Genomic DNA, 27,545 nt, shown 5'->3' on the forward strand with positions numbered 1-27,545 from the left:
TTTGATTTAAATTATTACTTTTTTTTTTTAAGATTTTATTTATTTATTTGACAGAGAGAGATCACAAGTAGGCAGAGAGGGAGGCAGAGAGAGAGAGGAGGAAGCAGGCTCCCTGCTGAGCAGAGAGCCCGATGCGGGACTCGATCCCAGGACCCTGAGATCATGACCTGAGCCGAAGGCAGCGGCTTAACCCACTGAGCCACCCAGGCGCCCCTAAATTATTACTTTTAACAAATTTCATTTTTGGGTTGAAACAAGAAAAAGGGATCATCTTACATAAAGCATTTATGTAAGTTAGTTCTTATGAGTTCAAGGTATACCCACAGATAAGTTTTTACTTGTTTCATTTTCACTATGGTTATCAGTTAAATAGATATTAAATTACTCTATATACTATTTCAAACTGATGATTATTTTCTGTGTTTAATAGTAGTGCACTGTTTGGTTATTCTGGTTGGTTACTACTTCAGCGATATTCTAAATGTAATCGTGAGGGCAAACTAGTGGTTTATAATTTATAGAGCAACTGAAACTGAAATGGAGAAGGTTCAGGTTAAAGCCCAGTTTATCTTAATTAAAGTATGTTGTGTTTACTTGGGATTGTGTGAGAAAACTTTTTAAAGGAAAAGGAAAACTTTTTAAATTTGAAGAAAACAATGATACCGGTTTGTGTTTGTTGAAAAAACACCCAACCCAGGGCACTGTGACTGCAAGAGTCATTCACATAACAAATGATCCACAAATGTATAGTAACAACTGCTACCTAGACCAATTGCCCGTTTCTGATCATGCACACTTCTGGAGCAGCTACCCCTGCTGAGTAGCAATGAAGACAGGAGGCCAAGGAGCCCATATTGACCAGGATTTCCTTTTTCCAGAGATACCTTATTTATTGTTAAAAGAAAATTATCACTCTTGAAAAATTGTGCTTTGTGTGTTTAAGTATTTTATTTCTCATTTATGAACTCCTCAGACACCAGACATATTATTATCAAGCTGCTTATATACCATCTAATATAAATTAATGTAAGCATGTATCATACCTAAGGCACAACACCCCCATGAAGAAGACTCCCCATGGAGCATCTGGCATACCCATAAACACAAAAACCAGACACTTTATTCACAGCACCACCTTGTTCTTTTCTCCACATGGTCTTTTTGATTAAGCACGAGCCCCTTGAGGCATAAGTGCAGTATTTGGTTAACAGAAACTGACATATTTACATAATAACAGCTGATTTTCCTATCAGTCTCCACAAACAATCTCGAAATTTTGGAAAATACTTGGTGGCTTCGAAGCATTTTAAAGTTAGGAATATTTTCTTCAAAACTTTTCTATTCTCCCTTCAACTGTTAAAAGCCATTCTTTAAGGACATCGTCTCAGGACCACTTCTCCACAAGGCTGTAAGCTCCACGAAGGGCCTGTGCCTGTTTTGTTCACCAGTGATTCCTCAGAGCCCAGCAAGGCATCAAATCATATTTCATGAAGACTTGAACTTGTAGCTCACGACTTACCAGACAAATTTATATGATCAATTTTTCTTATTGACTACTGACAATTGGTTACATGTCTACCAATTGAGACATTTCTCATATCAGAACAAGACTTATAAAATGTATTCTAATATTTCCATATTGAAAATGTGAAAACAACAACAAAATGTGGTCCAGAGAGGCTAAGGCGCTAATGAAAGGCACAAAACTTGACTTAAAACCGCCCTCCTCCGCCCAGCCCAATGTTCGTTGAACTACACAGTCTGCTGCTCCTCCTTTAGGATTTTGTAAAAATCAAATTTAAATTAACTATCTTTTTGAAAAGAATATATATTCAGGTTCATTAAGAAAAACTAAAAAACTAGTTTGTAAAAGTCTTTTATTGTATCCGTGCCACACATAGTAGTGAAAAATAACACTCCTAAAAAAAAGAATGCTACCTTTTCCACAACATTTGATTTTAAATAAAACTTCAAGTACTCTTACATAGGTACAAAAAAAATTCTGATCTATTTGCCTCCAACAGGTCACCACAACACACAGTAGATAAAACACAGTGGTTACAAATGTTTTTTAAATTTATTTCTGAGGCAAGGCAAATGGGAAGGAAATGTTTCTATGAAAAAATACTGTGTGTGTAGGAAATTGTCACAATTTTATTCCACATGGATACAAATGATTATACTTTAATTTAGGCCCTGGTGGCTTAAAATTATATAACAAAATAGAAAAATGGAAAACTAATATCCCCTACACCCTGTTTCAAAGGCAGGCACTACCAAGATCAAGGAGACGCCACAGTGTTGGTAGAGGATAATTACTGTACAAGCTGTATAGCTATAATTACCTTCAGACTAAAATAAAATGCTACAGTCCTTCTAAGGCATAAACAATAATGTCTCCAAACAATATATACACATAATACATATTTAAAACAAGACTTAATATAAACAATAATGAACAGTATATACATGTCAATTTTTCTTCACTGTCTTGAAATACAATTTAACTACACAAGTGATGCAGCAACATATATATATATATATATTTATATATATATAAATGTACTTGTAACTCTACAGTAAAGTTTATTTTTGGTGCTTTTAGAGCACATCAGTGTAAACAGTTTAACTTGGCTTTGTTTTATATTTTAAAACATTCCTTGTTGTATTTTCAAGATTTAAAGCAATTTTCTAGTTCTTCCTTTTCACAGAAAACGAAGATTCTGGATGTGGTTTAATCATAAATAATTCATAAAATTAAATACATTCACTAAAAAATAAACTACAAAGTAAAAAAAATGAAAAATAGATATTTATTGAGAGGGAAAGGAGAACCATTTCCCACATTAGAGCTCTGGTGTTGAATATTCAGTGCGATTTGATATATTTTAATTGCTATTGCACTATAACACCCTTTCCTTTGAAAATTCTTTGGGTGTGCTTCCCTGTTCTACCTAAATTAGCTGATAAATCACACAAACCAATAACCAAGGGCCTTGGTTGTTGTAGGAGTGAAGCCTTTAAAAATGGTATCATTCTTCTGATACTTTTTTTTTGTGATACTTATTTTAAGGAAAAAAAAAAGTCATTATGTATGTGCCTTGCACATTTATGTAAATACAGTTCACATTGCTGGTCTCATTTGTCCTTGTTTAAAAGGAAAAAAAAAAGATTATTATAACTTCAGCTCACTTTGAAAATATCTGTCCACTTTTTTTCAAAATACTTCCTCATACTGTGGCCAGCTCTGCCTATATCAGAATCATCTTCATTAAATGTTTCACAGTTGTCAAAAACAAGCCTGACATCTACAGCAAAGGTTTCAAGGTTTGGATATCTGAAAGAAAACACATGATTTAGAAGTTGTTTTTATAGGGTGGCTTTGTGTTAAAAACAAACGAAGAGGTAATAAAAGGTAAAATGAAAAAATAAAACTGAAAGAAAAAAGATTAAGATAACTACATTTAAACTGATATAAAACATTATACTCTCTTACAGACAAACAGTAAAAAAAAATTGCATGTGTTCTGAACCATGGCAGTATTTTAAAAATAAATGGAAAAAACACATCTCTCTGATGATCAAGATATATTTCAACTAACTAGCATTTTCCCCAAACCCAGTTTCCTGTTGTGTACCTAGTGTACTGTCCCAGGACTCATTCCACCTGGCTGGTTTATTAGTTCCTCTGACCAGTTGTGGAACCCTATCATCCACATTCAAAACTATTTAGTTATAGTGGAAATAATGGAAATGCTTTTTGTCCACCAAAAATGTTACACGTGTCCTGTAGCTTCTACATACATCCCAGGATATACTGCTATATTAATTCCTACCCATTTCCCATTTCTGTTCTTCTCACTTCACATGTGCTCCTACACTCAAGCATTGGAGTATGAGAATCCAATACCGGCCCAAGAGAAAAAAAAACAAAAACCCTCTATCCCTTTATCAGAGACAACATTATGAAAACCTGCCTTTCTATAAAAAGCACTGTGGCTTCAGTGCTTTTTTGGTGGGATAAGCCCAATCTTTGTCTGTAAAAACAGAGCAAAGAGAACAGAACTGTGAATGAATCTGCCTAAAGTCATTGGTAAAAGAGGAGTGGTTTCTTTCAAGCCAACCTAAGTGAAAATAATACATTTTGAAAGAGAGCTTTTAGAAATTTAAATTATTTTTTAATTAACTCTAATGTATAGTAAGCTAACTACTAAAATAATTTATGTATTAGAAATACCCTTAAAGTACACACTGAAACTCTGAGCCTTGGTAAAAGTGGAATTACTTCCTTGATGGGATACCTTGAATAGTCTTCCACTCCTTCTCACTTCCTTCTCCTATATGCAATAATAAAATAACATTTCTCTATCTGTAATGAGCTCACAGAATTAATTCAGACCTTAAGTAACTTCACCCATTTTCCTGTTCTTCTGGGAATTATCATTTTTTAATGAGGGGAAATTCACATAACATAAAGTTACCCATTTTAAGGTGGACAATTCAGTGCCGTCTAGTGCATTCACAACATTTATTATTACCACCTCTATCTACTTGCAAAACATTGCCATTGCCCCAAAAGGAAACCCTATATCCATTAAAGAATTGCTTCTCATTCTTCACTCTCCCATCCCTGGCAACCACTAATTGGTCTTTCTCTATGGATTTGCCTGTTTGATATAAATGGAATCATACAGCATGTGTGGGAATGAATTTTATAAAATATTTATTTATTTATTTGACAGCGATGACAAGTAGGCAGAGAGGCAGGCAGAGAGAGAGGAGGGAAGCAGGCTCCCTGCTGAGCAGAGAGCCCGATGTGGGGCTCGATCCCAGGACCCTGGGATCATGACCTGAGCTGAAGGCAGAGGCTTAACCCACTGAGCCACCCAGGTGCCCCTATAAAATATTTAAAAGTTACTTTGATAAATATTTATCTCTTTATTTTTTTTATTTTTTATTTTTTTAAGATTTTATTTATTTATTTGACAGAGAGAGATCACAAGTAGGCAGAGAGGCAGGCAGAGGGAGAGAGAGGAGGAAGCAGGCTCCCTGCAGAGCAGAGAGCCCATTGCGGGACTCGATCCCAGGACCCTGAGATCATGACCTTGAGCTGAAGGCAGCGGCTTAACCCACTGAGCCACCCAGGCGCCCCAATATTTATCTCTTTAGACTGGCCCTTACTATAAGAAAAAGTTAATGATTAATGCGAGGGAGACCAGAATCCAGGAATGAAGTCTAGGTGAGATTCTAGGTGAAACAAACGCCATTTCCACAGTTGATGGAACCCAGAAAGATTCATTAAAGCAACTACTCCCTCCCCTCTATTTGATAAATTCTAGTTTAAACATTTGAAATACTGTTTGTGAGTTCTGGTTCTAGCTTATTAGTTTGGGTTAAATCAAAGAACTTGAACTTAGAGGAGCTTGAATCTACTAAATTTTGCTTCCCACAGAGTAGATGTCACAAGATTAAAGAGAACTGCTTCCCTCTCTCTGCTTGCCTCTGCTTTGACTTCCTTCATTCACCAGGACTCATTCTCAAAATGGAACAACAATGTTTGGTAATGTCTAAGCTCTGTGTTCATGTTTATTTTGGGGATTTTGAGGTTTAGGTTCATCCTCCAGCTAGGAGCTAGAGACATATGTAAAGCCTTTCTGTGTAAGTCTTTGTCCTGGCCATGTTGATTATAAAGTCCATTATGCTACTCACCTAAACATCTTATGTTTTGATAGAAAAAGCAAAAGAACTAATTCATATCTAGACAGGAGCTACTGCTTTTTGGATCACATTAGAATCAGTAGTTTTAATGGTTTTAAATGTTTTCGAATATGGGCAGGTCCCTTCTGCAATTTTTTAAAAAACAAAACAAAACAGACATAATCTTTTGAAACATGTGAGACGGACACTGATCATTATGAGTTAAGTTCTACTCAACTCTTAGAAACTGAATGTAAATAAAGGAGCACAGTGATTTTCACCAAAAGAACATCCAGGAGGAACTAGATAATATACTGCATTATAAGGTAATTACAATAACAACAATAACAATGTAATTAAAATCTCTTTTATAGATATTCTTTCAATGCAAAGTTCCTTCGTTCTCCGTATTTTTTTGTCACTTGGCCTGAAGTTATGGTCAGAGATTACATTAAGCTAAGCCAGTAATAAGGAGTAAGGTGAGCTTCTTCCTAGAAGAGAACACATACTGCACACGGCCATTCCCATGTGGAAAGCTTTTGTGTGAGCTTATTTTGTAAGTGAATGGTCTCATTTTGGGGGCTCCAAAATGGGCCACTGTTCAGAACCAAGTAAACTCCATTAACAGCTGCTATTCTGAGTTTAATTTTACCTAACAAACATCAGTAATTGTGGCCAGGAAGTCACTTTGGTCTTCAGGTAGGATCACAAAGAGGATATGGTAGATAGGAGAAAATAATAGTTTCCTTCCACACTTAATAAATACATTTTTAGGATTCTCCAGCAACCCATAAAACTTTTAACTTTTAATATTTAAAAAATTAAATTTAATTTAACATTTCCAATGACCTTTTATCTCTATATTGTAATGATCTGAAAAAATTACAGTCGATTTTTGTTAAATCCATGTGATATACAATATAAGCTCCAGCTTATGTTATTTACTTACTTTGGGAGGCTTCCCTCTTATTTTTCTGTACCTCTCAGGCTGGGTTTGGTGGCCTTCCAATGTCAAAGGCAGCTTTATCATACTGCTTTTTAATTGTTTAAACAATTTTAATGGACTTCTCTTCCATACCAGTCTATCTTAGCTAAACACAAAAGTACACACACATACCCTCTCCAAAGGCAGGTCCTTTAATTAATATATTTTTGGCTCACTAGTAGAGTACCCAGCACATATTAGACATTCAATAATACTGAAGTGAAATTATTTACTTACTGTCCACTACTTAATTTCTCTCTAATTGTGGAAAAATCCATAGGCTTCTTAATAACTTTCTTATAACCAGGAACAAGTTTCAAGTTTACAGGAAGTAGAAAAGGCCATGCATCTTCATGAGTTTCCATTTCAGTAAGGATCATACTTTTAAAAAAAAAGTGTTTGAAATCAGTATCTGTGTTTTAGAATTACCTATTTTTACTAAAAACTTAATTTTTATAATCTTTCAGGTAAAAACAATACAAGTTAATTGATTTAAAAAGATGAGTTCATTTATTTATACTATAGACTTCACATTTTCCTATTTATATAATTTGTCAAAAAGTCACCTTTAATATAGAAGAAAGATTCTAAACAAATAAAATGTTATAAATATATTGCACATGCAAACTGAAATAATACCTGCAAAGAGCGAGGTCTTTGGAGTCATCTCTTTTAGGTTTCTTAACAGAAGTAAAACTTTCCTGTTTTGACAAGTTAACAGAAGTGTTTTCCTCCATTTTTCTTTTTTTCAGGTCTTTGCTTCCTCTTTTTAGTGAACTATTTGTAGATGCAGAGTCTTCATCTTCAGTATCCCCTGTTAAAGTTACTTTCTTGCCTTTTTTTGACTCATTAGTCTTTTTACCTTTGACGTGAAGTTTTTTGATTTTTAGAGTTTGACCACTTGCCTTAATTAAAAAAAAAAAAAAAAAAGGAAATGAGGTATAGGAAAATAACCATCTACAGACTTCCTATTATTCTAAATTATGAAAGTCTTATAGGACAAACAAAAAGAATACTATCTCTCATCTAGAAGTTTACTAATTTTTTTTAATAAATTTTTTTTTAATTTATTCATTTGACACAGAGAGATCACAAGCAGGCAGAGAGGCAGGCAGAGAGAGAGAGGGAAGCAGGCTCCCTGCCAAGCAGAGAGCCAGATACGGGGCTCGATCCCAGGACCCTGAGCTGAAGGCAGAGGCTTAACCCACTGAGCCACCCAGGTGCCCCTGCTAATTTAATTTTTAAGAGAGATTAATTTGTTCTCCCACAACATAATGTTAAAATCTAATAAAGCATGAAAATCTATCTTAAGAATTCCTAAAACTTGAAGATGCTGATCTCATGGTAATCCATCTTCAATACTGCAGAATTTAGCAGTATCCTTTTAGTCACTAACCAAATGAGTTTAAAGGTACAAAAGGACTACCTTTTAGAACACAATTAAGAACAAAATTGAAAATAAACAAAAATATAGAGCTTATTAATAAGACAATTGAAGAGGTAATTAAAAAACTGTCAAACATGAAAAATAGATCACAGAGTGTCATATAAAGAAAAAAATCCTTTTTAAGTGATTAAATCCACTGGATAAAGGAAAAAAACATTTGCTATTAAAAAAGTTCCACTAAATTGTGGTTCCCAGGTATGAACAAAGCAATGGTGAAAAATCAGTGAAAGATGTCTGTTTTTGAGGAAAATAATAAAGACATATTTAAAGGATATGAATTCTAGCTATGGCTGTCAGTAAGTAGCTATGGATTTCATACAAAAATATCTGTGAGGTCCTATCTTATGTGTAAAATAAGAAAAATAAGCTGCACAACTGGTAAGTTCAGTCTAGCTCTAAAGTTACATGAAAACAAACAAACAAACAAACAAACAACAAACACCTCAATGTAGCCTTACTCAAGATAACTACAACTTGTAGTCAGTGCACTGAAATAACAATGAGCCCTCCTCCCCCATTCAGAAATAGGGAAATAAATCTGTACTTTGAGAGTTGAATGTTATAATAAATATAAGAGATCACAGAAGAGAGATAAGAATTTCTAGAATAGTACTAACCCTCTTTTAAAAAATTTTTCTTCTTGGGGCACCTGGGTAGTGCAGTCAATTAAGCACCAGACTCTTGGTTTCAGCTAGCGTGGTGGTCTCTGGGTTGTGAGATTGAGCCCTGCCACTGGCTCCATGCCCTATACTGAGCCTGCAGTCACAGCGTGGAGTCAGCCTAAGACTCTCTCTGCCCCTTCCCCTGTGTATGCATGCCTGTGTTGCTCTCTTTCTAAAGTAAATAAACACATCTTTAAAAAAATTATTTCTTCTCTTATGCAGAACGTTAAAAAAATCAGACTGCAGTATCAGATATTCAGTCCAACCACAATCTAAAGTTGGCTGTATTCTTTTTTTTTTAATTTTTCATTTTTTATTAACATACAATGTATTATTAGCCCTAGGGGTACAGGTCTGTGAATCGTCAGGCTTACACACTTCATAGCACTTACCATAGCACATACCCTCTCCAATGTCCATAACCCAACCACTCTCTCCCTACCCCCCTTCCCCCCGACAACCCTCAGTTTGTTTTGTGAGATTAAGAGTCTCTTATGGTTTGTCTCCCTCCCGATCTCATCTTGTTTCATTTTTTCCTTCCCCACCCTCCCAAACTCCCTACGTTGCCTCTCAAATTCCTCATATCAGGGAGATCATATGATAACTGTCTTTCTCTGATTGACTTATTTCGCTCAGCACAATACCCTCTAGTTCCATCCACATTGTTGCAAATGGCAAGATTTCATTTCTTTTGATGGCTGCATAGTATTCATTGTATATATATATACCACCTCTTCTTTATCCATTCATCTGTTGATGGACATCTAGGTTCTTTCCATAGTTTGGCTATTGTGGACATTGCTGCTATAAACATTCAGGTGCATGTGCCCCTTTGGATCACTACGTTTCTATCTTTAGGGTAAATACCCAGTAATGTGGTATTTGGAGGAATATGGAGGAACCTCCATACTGTTTTCCAGAGTGGTTGCACCAGCTTGCATTCCTACCAACAGTGTAGGAGGGTTCCCCCTTCTCCGCATCCTCGCTAGCATCTGTCGTTTCCTGACTTGTTAATGTTAGCCATTTTGACTGGTAGGAGATATCTCATTGTGGTTTTGATTTGTATTTCCCTGATTAAAGCTGGCTGTATCCTTGAAATAAATTTGGCTGAAAACATTTCTTTGGAGTATTTAATAATTTCTTTGAGTATTTCATGAACTTTTCTGGTAATATTTTTAAATAATTGCCCATAAGATGGGACGCCTGGGTGGCTCAGTTGGTTGGACGACTGCCTTCGGCTCAGGGCGTGATCCTGGAGTCCCGGGATCGAGTCCCACATCGGGCTCCCAGCTCCATGGGGAGTCTGCTTCGCTCTCTGACCTTCTCCTCGCTCATGCTCTTTCTCACTGTCTCTCTCTCTCAAATAAATAAATAAAATCTTAAATAAATAAATAAATAAATAAATAATTGCCCATAAGCAATTAAAATTATTATTATTTTTTTAAATTGGGAGGCTAAACATATAGTTAAGGAGGTATTTTAATTGCCTGAAATAATAAGGCAAACTGTAAATCTAATAGCTTCCCTATATCATATCAAAGATCACTCCCCCTTGTCACTAACTAAAATAATTAAAATGTTTTACTAAGTCTCTTTTCCATTTAGTTTATTAATTTTTATTCACTAATATCTGATACTCTGAGTTTTCATATTATACTAAACTTCTATCACTCTGAAGTCATAGAAAAAGGAGAAAGAGAATGCTTAATATAATGAGGAAAAGCTCCATTTAATGAAGACTAAATTAGATTGAATAATTATATTACTTAAAAAGAATAAAATTTCAAGGTGCCTGGGTGGCTCAGTGGGTTAAAGCCTCTGCCTTCAGCTCAGGTCATGATCCCGGGGTCTGCTCTGAGGAGAGCCTGCTTCCTTCTCTCTCTCTGCCTGCCTCTCTGCCTACTTGTGATCTCTGTCTGTCAAGTAAATAAATAAAATCTTTAAAAAAAAAAAAAAGAATAAAATTTCATGAATAAGACGCCAAAACTTCTATTCCTTATGTGAACTAAATTATTACTTGGGATCATTTTCTAACAAACTTTTAAGAACAACAGGAATCATGAAATTTAAATTATAGAATCAAAAGAACTTTTAGTGTTTCAAAAAAACACTGAAGTTTATATATATCTTTACTAAATAATGTTTATCAGCTTGTCTCATTACACTGTATACATACTCATACTGTTTTTTTTTAAGACTTTATTTTTTAAGTAATCTCTACGTCCACTGTAGGGCTCGAACTCACAAACCCAAGATCAAAAGTCACATGTTCCACTGACTGAGCCAGCCAGACGCCCCCACATTCACATACTTGTAAAAGCAAGTTTTTTTTTTTTTTTTTTTTAAAGGGAGAGAAAGAGAGAGAGAGAAAACACAAACAGGGGCTAGGGATAGAGGGAGAGAAAGAGAGACTGAAGCAGACTCCCTGCCAAGCAGGGAGCTAAATGCAGGGCTTGATCGCAGCACCTACAGATCATGACCAGAGCTGAAGGCAGATGCTTAACTGCTTAACCGAATGAGCCACCCAGGCACCCCCAAATGCAAGTTTTTATACAGTTACTCTGTTATCTGATTTACTTTGTTCTGGCACAAGAGAAACCCCAATCCCTACCCTTCTTCTCTATCCTCTTATAACCAAAATTCTAAAAGTATCTTCAGTATGTCTAAAGCAGGACCAGCAGATAACACATACAAGGGCACATTTCTGTTGTTTATATATTTATATACCAGAAGTTTGTGACTTGGTGGCTTACAGGCTGTAAACAGCCCACAGAATGTGTTGCTGTTTGGCTCATATAATACTTGTAAAAAGTCTTGATTTTTTTGCCAACACTAAACATTTGGGAGGATATGCATAAAAATCCATAATCTTGAAATACTGGTAGATCCTGGAATGTCGGGCCCACATGTCTACATGACAACACCTAGCTGGAGTTGAGTAATGACTGTTATATTGTAATTCAGGCATAACTTTCCTATTTGTCAAAGACCCAACTCTTCTGTGTTATTTGCCTGGCTTTTATAGGTATTGGAGTTTGAAACCTCACGTGCATGTGTCTATGAGGATATATAAATATGTGTATGTGTAGATAAATATATCTAGACTTATATATATGTCTTTTTGATTCTATGATCCAGTGAGATATATATATAAACAAATACATCTATAAATTTAATAAATATAGATATAATAAAGTATATGTATATATAATGGCATGCACATACATATACACAGAGTAAAAATACTTACAATGATATATGCATAAATGGCCATTTGAGAGCAATATAGTATACATATTTATAAAAACTGAATTAACTGAAAAGACAGTTTAAAAACATTACCTCTAAATGTTTAATATTTGTTTATTGCTATAAGAAACAAAATGCCTAATTCATTACATTTAAAAACCAGAGAGCAGAGGCTTAGAAATCTGCACTACATAAAGCACTTGGATTAGATCATAGATCATATATTTCCTAGTCCACTCCTTGAAAGACAGTTAGCCAAAATTCTATTTTAAGCAAATTTACTGAAAATAAAACCTCCTATAGTCTACCAGACTGAATTTTTTAGTAATTAACAAAGCATTAGAGGAAACTTCTATAATAACTTTCTTATAACCAGGAACAAGTTTCAAGTTTACAGCAAGTAGAAAAGGCCATGCATCTTCATGAGTTTCCATTTCAGTAAGGATCATACTTTAAAAAAAAAAGTGTTTGAAATCAGTATCTGTGTTTTAGAATTACCTATTTTTACTAAAAACTTAATTTTTATAATCTTTCAGGTAAAAACAATACAAGTTAATTGATTTAAAAAGATGAATTCATTTATTTATACTATAGACTTCACATTTTCCTATTTATATAATTTGTCAAAAAGTCACCTTTTTGTATATATTTTGTGACTTTTTTAACTTGATAGTTAAGGAGCTTAAAGAAAATTTATGTACAACCCGTGAAAATTATTACTGAATTAGATATGACAAGATAATCAAATAATGAAAAATTATAAAGTGATTATTAGTGAATATAATACCATGTGGGACCCTCTGCTATTTTACAAAATACAAATAGATTATAAAAATAAAAATTATAAAATATATTATAAATATAAATAAAATATAATAAAGTATTAATATATACATGTCACAGAATTTTGAAGTCATAAAAATTCTCACACACATGACCATATTTAATCTTCAAAAATCTCTACAATTTAGGTGCACCTGGTGACTCAGTCGGTTGAGCGTCCAACTCTTGGTTTCAGCTCAGGTCATGATCTCAGGCTCATGGGACTGAGCCCTGAGTTGGGCTCTGTGCTTTGCCAGGAGCCTGCTGAGATTCTTTCCCTCCTCCCTTGGCCCTTCCTCTTCTTCATGCACACGAGTGCCCTCTCTCTAATAAATAAATAAAATCTTTTTTAAAAAAAATTTTATTTATTTATTTATTTGATAGGTAGAGATCACAAGTAGGCAGAGAGGCAGGCAGAGAGGGAGAGAGAGGAGGAAGCAGGCTCCCTGCTGGGCAGAAAGCCCAATGTGGGGCTTGATCCCAGGACCCTGAGATCATGACTGGAGCCGAAGGCAGAGGCTTTAACCCACTGAGCCACACAGGTGCCCCTAAATAAAAAAAACGAAAACAAAAAGCCCCCTAGGAATTAAATACTATCTCATTTTTACAGATAACCCTGAAGCTAAGGAAGCTGCTCCAATGTTAAGAGATCAGGGAGTTAAGAAAAATCAGCAAAGGGACTGAAAAAGGGCAAAGGCAGGAAGACAAGACAACCAGGTAAGTATGGTATCCTAGAAGTCAAGTGGAAAGAGGGTTTCAGGGAGAGGGAGTGTTCCACTCTATCAAATATACCTAATAGGTTAGATGAGGCCTAAGTACTGATCACTGAATTAAGCAATGTGGAAGTCATTTGTGGTCATGATAAGAGCAATTTTGGAGAATCCATGGAGGTGAAAATCTGACTGGAGTAAGTTCAAGAGTGATTTGGAGGAGAAAAATCAGAGAGCTAGAACAGAAAACTTCCCATAAGTTCTTCTCTAAAGGGAAGGGAAGAAAGGGGGAGGTGAATCAATGAAGAGGTGAGCACAGAAGAGGGTTATTTTTATTCAGTTCTCTCAAGATGGAAGGAGTAGGAGCATGTTAGTGGGCTGATGAGAAGAACCCAGGGGAGAAGGAAACACAGATGGTGCAGAAAAGAGAACTCTTGGAATCACACTCCTAAGAAGGTGAGAGGGGTGAGTTCTGATGCATAAGTCTGGGAGCTGAGTTTGTAAGAGCCACTAGCAGTTCATAGGAGGAAGGTCGAGTATGTGAGCACAGACACAGGAAGGATGGTGTATGTGGTGGCAAATTCGTATAATATTTTCTTCTGGTACCTTCTATTATCACAGGGAAATGGGAGTAAGGTCATCGGCTGAGAAGAAGGATGGAGACAGAGTTGGAGGTAAGTTATCAGGGCCATAAAAGACCATCTTAATGCCTCAAATTTAAAGGGCTGGCTATTTTCTCCAACCACATTGAAATATAAAAGTATAGGTGCCGGGAAGTCAAGAGTTGGATTAATCAGAATGATGGTTTTCCCAAGTGAGAGAGAGGCAAAGGGGATAAAGGTGAATGCAAGGATTATGACAATGAAATGTTGACACATTACAAGCAAGGTTAGAGAAAAGAGAGGACATGAAAGGCGAGAGGGACAGTGAGAAAGTCTTCAGATAAATGGACTAGAGTTCAAAGAATTGTTGGAGTTAGAGTGTGAAAGGGGGTAGACCAAAAGAAAAGAGAGAGTGAATAGATGGATGTTTGGAATTTAGTTCATGGAGACATGGCAGTTACTGGTAATAATTAATGGAAGTTATTGGCCAAGAGATTAAACATGGAAGGGAGTGACTAACTTAGGAAACACCTAACAAAGACTCTGGCCCTCAACACATGCTGATCCTTTCACACTTCTTACTCCTTACTTTCTAATGCTATGATCATATTGCTTCTCTTTAATCAATCATTATGAGTGTCCACAGGTTTCTAATTTAAAAGTGACCAGAAAGTGACTTAAAATACATACGATTATTAACATTTGTCTAGCAGTTTAACTCCTAGGTATATACCCAAGATGAGTGAAAACATTTATTCATACAAAAACTTATGTATGAATGTTTCTCGCAGCATTATTCATAATACCCAAAATATGGAAACAACTCAAATATCTATCAATGGAAGAATGGATAAACAAAATATGTTATATTGAAAGAATGGAATATCATTTGACTATAAAAAGGAAGGACTAATACATGCTAGAACATGAATGAACCTGGAAATATTGTGCTAGGTGAAAGAGGTCTAACACAGAAGGCAGCATATTGTAAAAAGGCAGCATATTGTATGATATAATTTATATGTAACAACTGGAATAGGTAAATCCATTGAGACAGAAAGGAGACTAATGGTTGTCAGAGGCTAAGGGGTGATGGGGAATGGGGAATGATAGATAATGGTACAAAGACTCTCTGTTGGGGTCATGAAAAATTTGTTGTAGAATTTAATAGTGGTGATGGTTGTACAACTTGTAAAACCACTGAGTTGTACACTTTAAAAAGGGGATTTTTATGGTCTGTGAATTACATCTTTTAAAAAAAATTCCCATAAAGCTCTGCATTTTGAGCTGGCAATTAGAAAGTTTAGTGTTAGCTCAGTCTCACCTTAGCGATGCAAGCCGGACAAAACCAGTCCCCGTCTGGAATAGTGGTGATTTTGGGTCTGTGGCAGTATGTGTGACAGCCTTTATCACAGCCGTCGCAAAGGAGAAGCAGTTCTTCGTTATCTCCCTTTCGACAGATCTGGCAGTACTATAATATAGGAGAAATCATTTAAAATTAGCTCGCTGCTGTGAAGACTAGTTACTGGGATATTAAACACACCGTAATTCCTCATTTATATTAGTAACAAATATTCCGCTTGCTAACAAATATACAGTAGCCGTACACATCTATGTATCTCTCATTACACAGATATGGACCACATGACGGGGTGAGCAGTTCAATTGGGGAAAATGCACATTTCAGGTAGACTGCAAAGAACAAAGCTAGAGGTTGAATGCCTGCACACACTTCAGAAGCATGTACACATTAACATATGAAATCATTAACGTGACATTAGAGCACATAAAGCAATGAGTAGCTTTAATACATGGTGTTTTAATTTTTTAAAGGCATTTCATCTTTTGCTTATCTTAGCATCCTCATGATATCCTGAGAAAGAAACAAGTAAGAGTTAGAGTAATTTTTAAGATCAAAATTAGGAAACTTGTATTAGTATCAAAATTATATATAATAGTAAAAAGATGACACTATATTTTGGCTAAATTATCCATCTACTTTTTGAGACTGTTTTAAAAAAAGTGTCCAAACCAAAAAAACTTTTTGGAATTCAACCTAAATCAAACAAGTGTCACAAAATGAATCCTACAAAATGATTTCTAAGGAGAAAAAAAACTGGTAATAATAAATTAAATCAAAGAATTTAATTAGTCATAACTGATTTTGTAGAACTAAAAATAAAATTATTTCTTCTCTGTGAAAAATTTTCTAATACCATTAAGAACTTTAAAATCTGTAAGGAGATTCCCCTCCCCCCATGCATACATACTCTGCATAACCAGTTTCACAAAAGGAAAGAAGCAAAGTTAGAAAAGAAAAACTTTCAAGAAAGCTTTAAAAAATGGTCGATACTAACCCTGTGTTGACATTTAGCTTATACTGCCACAGTAGAAAATGACTTGTAATCAATATTTTGAAAAAGCAAAACATTTAAACTGTAAACCACTTATACTAATTGAAAGTTATATATTTATACACTTAAAAACAAAATAGCTTAACTTTTCAAACTTAATTGTTAAAACTTTCAATACAACATTAAATCTTAATCTGGGAAAGTCTAAAATAGTCTTATATAACTCAATATGTACATCAATGGCATCTTAAAAATCTTATCAAAATGGCAGATACACATTATTCAGCTTAAGTATCTATCAAGTGTATGTAATATACATAATACTAAAACTGTTGTGTGTACTAAGAGCAAAAGCAGCAGAGTCTGCCATTCTAACAGTAAGTATTTTCTTTTTTTTTTTTTTAAAGATTTTATTTATTTGACAGAGAGAGATCACAAGTAGGCAGAGAGGCAGGCAGAGAGAGAGGAGGAAGCAGGCTCCCCACTGAGCAGAGAGCCCGATGTGGGGCTCGATCCCAGGACCCTGGGATCATGACCTGAGCCAAAGGCAGAGGCTTTAACCCACTGAGCCAACCAGGCACCCCTAACAGTAAGTATTTTCTGATCTTTCCTAATACCACATCACTAAGTACTTTAACATGGTATTATTTCTCCAAATTTAAGTTATATCTTTAAAACTTCAATTGTAAAAATATTGAGAAATAACATTTAGAAGGTTATAATTAAATCCCTATGACAATAAAAGTTAAAATTAGTTTCATGAACAGTAAGTAAATTCTACTTTTTATAACAGAAACTAGAAATACTACAAAGTCTCTCTGACATCTCACAGTTATGATTTAAAAGTAAAATTCTTTTCTGATACTTATTAAAAAAGGGTGAGAGGTATCAAGCTTATAACACTTTCAAAGAGTCACAGCAATAGCTCGTAACATGTTAGAGCAAGTGTAGGGCATAAAACAGTGGATATTGCCTATGTTTAACATTAACAACAAAATAAAGCACGCTGTGGGCAGAGAATTATCGGGAGGCAAATTAAGACAGCTCTTTCTTTCCATGATAAGCCTGTTCTCTGGTAAAGAGGGTATTTCTAAAGGCACTGAATACTTTAACATTCTGTTAGGACTTGTTATGAGGATTATTTTAGGCACAATTACATTTCTAGTTAAAGGTTAAAAAGTGCTCATTAATCTTTGATTATGAAACTATGCCTTCTTTTCAAGATAGTTTCATAGCAAATAATGTACTATTAAATATTAAAAAATGAAAATTGTAAGAGATGGAGTTAAATAGTGATAAATGTGTATTAATAACATGAAAAAGACTTATGAATTTGTCAGAAATGAAATAAAGTTTTTGATTGCAGAAAGCAAGAATACTAATACAAAGGCAGATTTTGGAACAAATTTTGGGTTTCTATATACAGGTTATAACAAAACTGACCCTATCATGACGACTATTTTGGTGTATATGAGAACAAGAACTGTTCCAATTTCATTCTGATATAGAATTCTGTATCTTAGGATCATTACAGTCTAGTAATATCACCAAGTATATTTCTCCAAGGGGGCCTTAAAACTGGTTTTAATCATAACTTTTAGAAGAAAAATTCTTTTTACCTGGTAAAAATGCTACCAGATGAACAGAACGTACCTTCAATCTTATGGTAACTTGTAATGTGGATTGGAAAAGACCTAAATTTGAGCAGACTGTGAAAACTGCATGTTCATTATTCCATAGATATTTTATGTGAAAAAGGGAAAAACCACAGAAGAAATCAAATTTATTTGTAAGAATGAGTAAGGCATTGAGTAGTCTAAACTTAGAGGTAAAAATAAAGCAAAGAATGTTAAAAAATATTTAAGGATCACTTCTTTTCTTTGGGGAATGACTATTTTAAGGAAAGGAATTTTACTCTTAGTCATTCATAAAAACAAATCTCAAATGTTTGGATTTTACAGCTAATCTTTAAATGTCAAAGCAAATGTCAAAGTAATTCATAAAGGTTCACATATAATAAATATTTCTATAGCTGATATATAAGAGGCAAGAGGGACATGAACATGATTTAAAATGAGCATCTCTCTGGAAGCTACATCGACTATAGCTTTTATTTTGAATACATAGTATTTGGTGCCTGGTACAAGGTAAAGGTACCTTCTACCTCTATATACACGATGATAACCACTTGAACTTAAGCAAAGAAGGTGAAAAACCAGTTCTAATTGTTAGAATTAAAAAAAAACCCTATTCTTCATGTCAGCTACTTCTGATGACATGCACGATTATCAAGTACACAAACTAAGAGCTCTCTGCTTATTTTGTATTTACTCATCTAAGTATTTCTTTTTTTTTTTTTTAAAGATTTTATTTATTTATTTGACAGAGAGAAATCACAAGTAGGCAGAGAGGCAGGCAGAGAGAGAGAGAGGGAAGCAGACTCCCTGCTGAGCAGAGAGCCCGATGCGGGACTCGATCCCAGGACTCTGAGATCATGACCTGAGCCGAAGGCAGCGGCTTAACCCACTGAGCCACCCAGGCGCCCCTCACCTAAGCATCTCTTAGCATTAAAAAAAGAAATCTGAAAGAAATATAAAGACATTTTAAGAATGCAGTGAATGTCCATAGCAGATAATGTTAGCAACTGAATGTTTACAGGAGTAAAAGGGTCTTCAAAATATTTAGGTGAACAACTATTATGTTAACAGAATATAGAAAACAACTTCAGTCAGAGTTATAAACAATATTCCACGGAATGAGAATCAAGACTTTTAAAAAGAAGAGATAATATATTTGGTAGTTTCCTTCAAAAAGCTCAAAATGAGAAAAATATCAAACTGAAACATTTAAGAATTAAACTGTCAAGCAAAGCATACATTATTTTGACAATAAGTAATGTATTAATTAAGAAAGATTTAGAGGTTGGGAAAAACAGGACAAAGTAAATTAGTTATAGTATTTCTTAAATGAAAACACTTACAACTTTCATAATTGATTTTTCCCATGCTATTGATTTCTGTAACTGCTGAATGCACAGAGCTACCTGTGCAGCACTGCGAGCTTCTGATAATGCCCTTCTCCATACCCTGAGCCCTGGAGCAATATCCTCTTCAATTCTGCATTGAAATATAGAAAAATTAAGTAGGTCATATCCACATTTATGGTTACCGAATGTGAAACAATCATCACACTGAAAGCCAAGCAATGACAAAAACATGGAACAGCCAATAAGAATAAGGTTTAAGCAACTAAATTTGATGTAGTGCACAGACTGTGGCTACGTGCCTCAAAGCTTAGTCACAACCAGGTAAATGTAAGATCACTTTGCAGGATTATCAACGCACATAACAAAAAAAAAAATGTTTTTACAAAGCACCATGCAAATAGCATGATCCATATGGATCACAGACATACAAGAAGATACATAGATAACAGGCAATAGAAAATAGGCTCCAATTAGCAAAGAAGCACAATAATTTTTCAAGTTAATCTCAATAACCTACCCGTCACCATCACCACTAATGGATGGTGCAGGAGCAGGGACAGTAACTGTGCCCACATTATCCAGTTTGATCTGAATGGTGGTACTTAAGGGGCTCTTCAGATACCTTCTCTCAATGTTCCGCTCCAAATCAGCCAGCCTGGTTACAGCTATATCTAGGGGGTTGTCACTCTTCCGTTCTAGTGCATGTGCACTGCTTTCTTCTTCGCCAGTAAATTCTCCATCATGCTCCTTGCACAATTTAGAAAATGACTTATGTTCAAAATATACCAAGTCCTCCCTTTCTGATGCAGGCTCTGGACACATCCAACCCTATATATCAAGAGAATGATGTTATTACGGTTTCCTATTAAAATGCATGATGGATGAATTACCTGTATTTAAAATACAGCAGCAGACACCAGCAGATCTCAAGGATCTTTACTGTTAGTTTTTACCTTGTGTTTCCTAATGCTAGGTAGAAACAAGAATAGAAAATTAAAAGAAACAGTTAAAAGTTTGAAGAAGAAAATTTAATAACTTTGATATTATGAAAGTATAATGAAAATCAGCAGTATTCTGAAGGACTTGAGAATGAATAAATACTTATTTCATGGGACCACTTAAATGGAAAATTCTCGGTAGTCTCTGAAACTTTGTTCTTCTTTTCCATTTTCACTCCTTCCACCACTCTTCTGTACTTACCATTTTTCCTTCAGCCACGGGAGCTTTGCCTAAGCTGTTACATTTGTCTGTATGGCTTTTTCTCTGTTCCTCTACACCTTCTTAACTCCACTCATTCTGTAGCTCTTGTATTAAAATTTACTTCCTCAGGAAATCCATCCTTAACCTCCTTTTGGAGGTTAAATCTCCCTGTTACAGGTTCTCATAGAACCACATGATACTCCATGTCCTTGTTTACACATGATTATGTGATGAACATTTTTCTACCTCTAAATTCGAAGAGGGCAGGGGTCATGTCTGCTTTTAGTCATTTTATCTCCAGCAGATAGGGCAAACATATCTCTCTCTTTCTCTCTCTCATTCTCTCTCTCTCTCTATATATATATGTTGATTGAATAAATGATCCTACAACTCAGCTTGCTTATATCAATCCTCTAGCTCTAAATCCTTCCAAGATTCCCTACTCCTTAACAAAGTCCATATTTTTATCATGACATTCAAGTAACTGAATCTACTTCTTTCTCGCACATTCCCACTTATGTACCCTACACCGCAGACAAATTCCATGTTTGGGCTCCCTGTTCCTGGTGTTCCACTCATGCTATCTGCTTTTTCTCGTATGGCATTCTCTGTTCTCTGTCAAAGCCTTCGTCATCTTCTCATCTCTCATCTTGACTTCTCCATGAAATCTTCCCTGATCTTTCTCGTATCTCCTCACCAGAAATATTGTATTCTTTTTCATGAATAATTCTGTACTTGTCTGTGATCAGTTACTAGAGTCTACAGAGATGCACACATGTCTTTTCTCCATATTATATGACAAGCTTTCTGAGGCAGAAACCACCTTGTATCCAATTTTGTGATGTCCACTGACTGATACGGAATAAGTACTTAATAAGTAAGAAACAAAATGACCATTATGCTTTTTATTAAGCCTCTTTAGTGATAATTATTTTGTTTTGTATATTGGGATCAATTCTTTCTCATTAATTCAGTAGAACATTTATATTTAGGAGATAAGTATGAAGTTATAAGTAGTATGCTTAGGTGCATTAGGTATAACTCATGTCAAATAGCTTCATTCTTATAGTTTGAACGGATACTACATACCACTTAAAAAAAAAATTCCACTTAGCTTCTGAGAACACAGCCAAAAATTTCTAAGCAGCTGGTAGTATAAGGTCATTCACCAAAATTTGAATATTATTTCCAGAAAAATGTTTCATGCCCATGCTCTGACTTTATACATAACTTGAAAAGTGTGATGATATGCTTTTCCAACCAATAGCCAACCAGACTTGGCAGGTTAGATGGGGGAGAGGAGGAAGGAAGTTGGAGGAAAATAGGGCTAGTAGAACCAATCAAATTAAAATCAGCAAATAGTAACAACTGATCATTAAAGAGAACAGACTATAGAAAGCAGATGTCATAGTTCAAAAAGCAAAGCACACTAGGATCATTTAACAAAGGGGCAAAATGATTCCCTGAGGGAATCATTTTCTAATCATTGGTCTTCATACTGGAGATACTGTGTCACCAAGAGAATTTAAATCAAACTCATTATTCTCAATTTTAAGAAGGCAGTGTAATATATAACATAAGTGATCCAACACACATGTCAAGAAATTGTAGCACTAAATGGAATAATTATTATTTTTCCAGAAAATTAATTTGTGTAGAAGAGTTCACTTGTTGAAGATGCCAGATAAATGAGGCATTTTTATATTGCACCAGGAAAAGGATTTGTATAGTTGCCTAGTACAATAGTTTCAGCATATGATAAACTTCCCAAGGTTGGTAATTATGTTTGGGGCAAGAAATGGATATTATATTAGCCCTGGAAAATGATATTTTTTGGAGATTCCTGAAAATTTCCAAATGCCAGCATTAAAATAATTTTGAAGAAGTATTTTAATCATTGGATAGGATAGTATTATAAGTTTCTCATTCTGGATAAATGTGAAATATCTAATCAAATTACATTGAAACTACATTTTCTAAACCTTTTCAGGTATTTGTCTCATGCTTATTTACCACCAATCCATTTATTCTCAGAGATGTCACCTTATTATCAATTGAGAAGACTTTATACTCCTATTTACAAAACCAAAAAGTCTTGCACAAAGGTAAAGCTTTCCTTTCTTTTGCCTTTCCATTGGAAGCCAGTTCTGATCATTGTTTGTGAGAATGGTAATGCCCAGTAGATAAACACATATATTAAAAATTTACATATATATGTATGTGTGTGTATGTATCATAATATAACACATATTCAGATATATCTATATTCCCCAATTTTAAATTATATAGAGTAAATATCTGACACACGACATGGCTTATTATAGAGGTGCTTCCCAGACCTAAACAAAACATGGTAGTAGGAATTTAATAGAGTATTGTATTATCATGGTGAAACTGTGAAACTCTGCTGTGGTAAAGAACTGCATACCAGAAATGACAGTTTCTATTGTCATTAAGAAGGCAGCAAGATTTAGTAAAAAGAACATGGGTACTGGAGTTAGACCAATGTGATCTGAACCCACATTTAGCCACTCACTATAAGACCACTGGCAGGTTACTTACTCTGAGACTTGTTCCTTACCTGTAAGATGGGGAAAATTAATTCAGGATCATGATAAGGATTAAATGAGACAAAATAAAGACATTTAACATAGGAACGGGCAAATGTCAGGCATGTAATAAATATTAGTTACCTTCCATTATCCTAAAAACAGATTTTATTCCAAGTCAATTTTACCTTCACTTGCAAACTTGCTGATGCAACTCTCCTTTCTAGATCTTCCACCTGTTGAAGAATACTCAAATCCATTTCCATTGCTTGATCTTCTACTGACCAGTTCTCCACAATATCTCGAGTTACCTGGTTTTCTTCGTTCTCATTTAATTCAATAATAGCAACTACATTTGAAAAGAAATTAATTTTAAAATCTACTCTATTCCCCAGTGATTTCTTTCAAAAAGTAAATAAAAGTCCAGGGGTAACATGTGCATGCAGCTTACTTTTAAAAAGTAGGAATATTCTTTTTTTCTTAAGATTTTATTTTCATTTATTTGACAGAGAGAGAGAGAGAAAGAGTAAGCACAAGCATGGGGAGCGACAGGCAGAGAGAGAGGGAGAAGCAGACTCCCTGCTGAACAAGGAGCCCAATTCGAGGCCAATCTATCATAACCTGAGCCAAAGGCAGTTGCTTAACCAACTTAACCAGGCATCCTAGGACTATTCTTTTTTAAGGACTATTCTTTTTTAATATATCTGTATGTTGTAAAAAAAAACATAAGAAAGTAATGCCAATTTAAGAAATGTAAATAGTTACTATTTTTGGAGTAAGATAGAAAAACAAATGCCTATCAGAAATAAATTAAAACATACTAAAATACATTTTAAGGTAAAAGAATTAATTTTCGTAAGTAAGCAAGAGAGCAGCAATCTCTTTTAGGTACATACCATCCTTATTCTTGATGCAGGCTTGAGTAATGTAATCCAAATGTTTCTGAATTTGTTTCTGTAATGCCTTTTCTCTTATTCCTCTGAGATGTAGCACTTTAAGCAAAGCTTTTAGGTCCTCTGGGTCAATAATTCTCCACCAACCAAATTGCATTTCTAAGTCAAGATAAATATGTACATCTTTTACAAATATCTTGAATATGAATTAATGGCACAAAACAAATCAGCAGATTTATAACTACATATATAAACATCGAAGACTCAGTTATAAGACTCTACTAACAATGAAATAAAGTAAGTGGCTAAAAACTGTCTCAATGTACCTACCTTCTGGAATAGGTTTTGGACTAGGAAAATCTACCGGTTTTGCTACTTCAACAGCTGCAGGCTGAGTTGAGGAGACTTTTTCATTCTGTGGCACCGGAGATTCACTTTTACTTGAAGCAACATTGGGAGTCAAGAATGAATTACCATTTCCTTCAGATAATCCCAATCCTGATCCCAGACTAGGTACAGGTGGTGTAAACGGAATATTAGAAGCAAGCACGCCAGTGGGCCATCCACAGAACTGGAGTCCCATCATAGATACTCCACTTTTCATCTATAAAAAAACCAAAGTATTTTAAAAGAAGAATAATCTAAAAAGTTAGGAAAAATGTTTAGCATCTGAAATTTTTTAAATTCTGAAAAAAAAAAAAAAAAGGTAATTCAAGAAGCCTTTGCCCTAGACTAGGAAAGGCATAGTAGTTGTAATGAAGCTTGGTAATAGCAATTGTGACTCTTTCCAGTTCTCAAACTGTGGCAGGGTAATACAAACATCCATCTGATTCCCTGGAGCGAGAATCTTCATGGGGTCAAAGATTAAATAAGGCAACACAGAAATGAGTTACAATGAGCAATACAAACCTGAAGAGGTGATACAGCAAATGGATTGAGGCCCACGGGATTCTGAGCAGCAGATGATCCCAGGAGGGGGGCGGGGGCAGGTGAGGGGGATGTGGATGGTGGCTGAGACTGAGGAGTCACTACAGAAGCAGCTGGTATGTCAGCATGCGTAAGTGAAGTGTCATCACAAGGGGTTCTTGGCAGAAGGCTGAACCACTGTCTGTTCTTCTCCGTCAGTGTTTTTAACAACTGGTCATTGGGTAGAGGACTGTAGAACTTCCCTGGGCCACTTGAACCAGGACTGAACAGATTATTAGCATCTGTCTTTTCCATGTTGCTTTGGGTTGCTGTTGATTGAACGCTGCCCAAGGAATGTTTTCCACTGTTTTGATAAGACAATGTACACCCATTTGCACTATTATTTGGTTTGGGGGTCATCACATCTGACTCAGGAGGCATCTTAGCTACTTCTAAAAGCTTGCTTAATTTTGAAAAAGAGCCAGGTTTCTGAAGAAACAGATTTGTGTTATCTTTTTCTTTAGGATCTTCCTTTTGCTCACAATGATCTGCATTTGAACAATTTAAAGTATCTTCAGAGGTCTCAAATATTTCTTCTTTGATCTGGATACTTTCTGCCTTTTTCAGTTTTTCTCTTTCTTTTGCAATTTCATCTAGTCCTATAAAAGTGAAAAGCACGAAAAAGATCAGTTTCTTCAGATCCAACCAATACTTTAATTGCATTTTATTACTGTTTATCAAGTTATATGCATAAATATATAAACTTCTCTAGATTAATAATATTCTGCATTTTTCCTTTTTTAATAAAAGGTTAGATTTTTTGCTCATTGGAAAATTAATTTTATAATTAATCATTACAAAATTTTAAAATGTCAGATTTTTTTGTTAAAGATTTATCCATTTATCTGACAGAGATCACAAGTAGGCAGAGAGGCAGGCAGAGAGAGGGGGAAGCCCGCCAAGCAGATCCCAGGACCCTGAAATCATGACCTGAGCCGAAGGCAGAGGCCCAACTCATTGAGCCACCCAGGTGCCCCAAAATGTCAGAATATTGAAAGCCCTAACGCACAACAGAAATTAGTATAAACACTTTTGTGTAAATCCTTCTAGGAGCTCTCTATGTATACACATATACATGTAAGCCTATAGAGTATAAAAAAAAGGAAATCCTATTACAATATTCTAACCTACATGTTTTATTAGATGATACTCTGTAAACATCCTGATGCATCAATAAATAGATAACTGGAATATATCATAATTTAAATAATCAATCTTCTACGGATGGCTATATAATAAGATCTATACAGAATATAATAAGATTAATATGGATAATATTAATAAGATCTAAATATTCACTATTATAAACAGTGCTGTAAACAACGAATGATCTTATATCTGTATCGTTGGACTTTAAAACTTCTTTTCTGATTTACTTCTTGAGGATACATTTCTAGAAGAAAAAACTTACTGGATATTAACATAGGTACCTTTCAGAGTTTTTGCAATATAATTGTCAAACTGCCCTCTAGAAAGTCTAAATCAATACACACAAAAGCCAGAATTACACAAAAGCATCTATTTCCCTATCTCTCTGTGAAACTGAATGCTAACGATATTTTTGTCTTTTCCAATATCTGGAAGGTGAAAATCTGAATTGTATTTTTTTTCTGATCACTAGTAAGGCTGATTATCTTGTCATAGATTTATTGGTATTTCTTCTTTGTGACCCTCCGGTTCATATTTTGTCAAAAATATGACAAACGTTTTTAAAAAATAATTCATAAAAACTCTTAAAAATATAAATCTACTAGTTTATTTGATTTGAAAAGTAATATATGTTCAAGGTAAAATATTCAGTAATGAGAGGTATATGGTAAAACCTTTTCTGTCCTATACCCCCAGGCCCTATTTGTACTCTTGAGAGGTAACCATGATTAACCAATCATGCCTGTAGAGACTTCTGGAAATCTTATATGATTCCTTGTGAGTATCATTTCACACTATTATGCAAATGGGATACTATTCTTCACTTTTTCGCAACTTAGGACAAAATCAAAAGCCCTATACAAGGCCTACCACATTGCATGATCTAGTTCCTGAAAACCTCCACAACCTCTGGCCATATTTGTCCTTGTTCTTCCTTTCTCCCTTTTTCAGGCTTCTCAAACATGCTAAGTTCTTTCCTTCCTTGGGGTCTCTGCACTTGCTATTCCCTCTGCCTAGAATACTGTTTTACTGACTGGCTCTGTATCCTCGTGTTTCACATGATGTGTCATTTTGTCACAGAGGTTTTTTTCTGATCACCTTATCTAAAGTAGGGTCCCCATCCCATTCACCTTAGAGTATCATCATACTTGGCAGAATTCACCATTAGACACAATAATCTGTTTATTTTCTATTCCAATCCCACTCCCACACACTAGAATTTAAATCAGTAAGCTTTACTTAAAGGTAGAACAATGTCTACCTTGCTTATTATA

General features: G+C 35.0%; 1 protein-coding gene and 1 long non-coding RNA gene across 19 annotated transcripts in view; one reads left to right on the forward strand and one right to left on the reverse strand.

Moving 5' to 3' along the window:
* Window positions 1-1,860: 1,860 nt before the first annotated feature.
* Window positions 1,861-27,545, reverse strand: part of BAZ2B (bromodomain adjacent to zinc finger domain 2B) — a 315,898-nt gene continuing 290,213 nt past the window's right edge. For 14 of the 18 annotated variants that reach the window (XM_044242153.1, XM_044242152.1, XM_044242151.1 and 11 more), the window contains 10 exons: window positions 25,066-25,721; window positions 24,487-24,760; window positions 24,160-24,315; window positions 23,452-23,612; window positions 20,032-20,342; window positions 19,509-19,644; window positions 15,499-15,645; window positions 7,322-7,587; window positions 6,920-7,063; window positions 1,861-3,337 (listed from right to left, as the gene is read on the reverse strand). In XM_044242153.1, the coding sequence (XP_044098088.1) occupies window positions 3,184-3,337; window positions 6,920-7,063; window positions 7,322-7,587; window positions 15,499-15,645; window positions 19,509-19,644; window positions 20,032-20,342; window positions 23,452-23,612; window positions 24,160-24,315; window positions 24,487-24,760; window positions 25,066-25,721 (2,405 nt within the window). In that variant the 3' untranslated portion in view covers window positions 1,861-3,183. The remainder of the gene's footprint in view (window positions 3,338-6,919; window positions 7,064-7,321; window positions 7,588-15,498; window positions 15,646-19,508; window positions 19,645-20,031; window positions 20,343-23,451; window positions 23,613-24,159; window positions 24,316-24,486; window positions 24,761-25,065; window positions 25,722-27,545) is intronic. The other 4 variants (XM_044242156.1, XM_044242154.1, XM_044242150.1 and 1 more) reach the window with 1 other exon arrangement.
* LOC122902525 overlaps window positions 13,424-27,545 on the forward strand; it is a 93,682-nt gene continuing 79,560 nt past the window's right edge. Inside the window, exons 1-2 of the long non-coding RNA XR_006383818.1 lie at window positions 13,424-13,579; window positions 14,194-14,246. This is a non-coding gene — a long non-coding RNA (uncharacterized LOC122902525). The remainder of the gene's footprint in view (window positions 13,580-14,193; window positions 14,247-27,545) is intronic.

Source organism: Neovison vison, chromosome 3, assembly GCF_020171115.1.
Source record: "Neovison vison isolate M4711 chromosome 3, ASM_NN_V1, whole genome shotgun sequence".
Lineage (NCBI taxonomy): Eukaryota > Metazoa > Chordata > Mammalia > Carnivora > Mustelidae > Neogale > Neogale vison.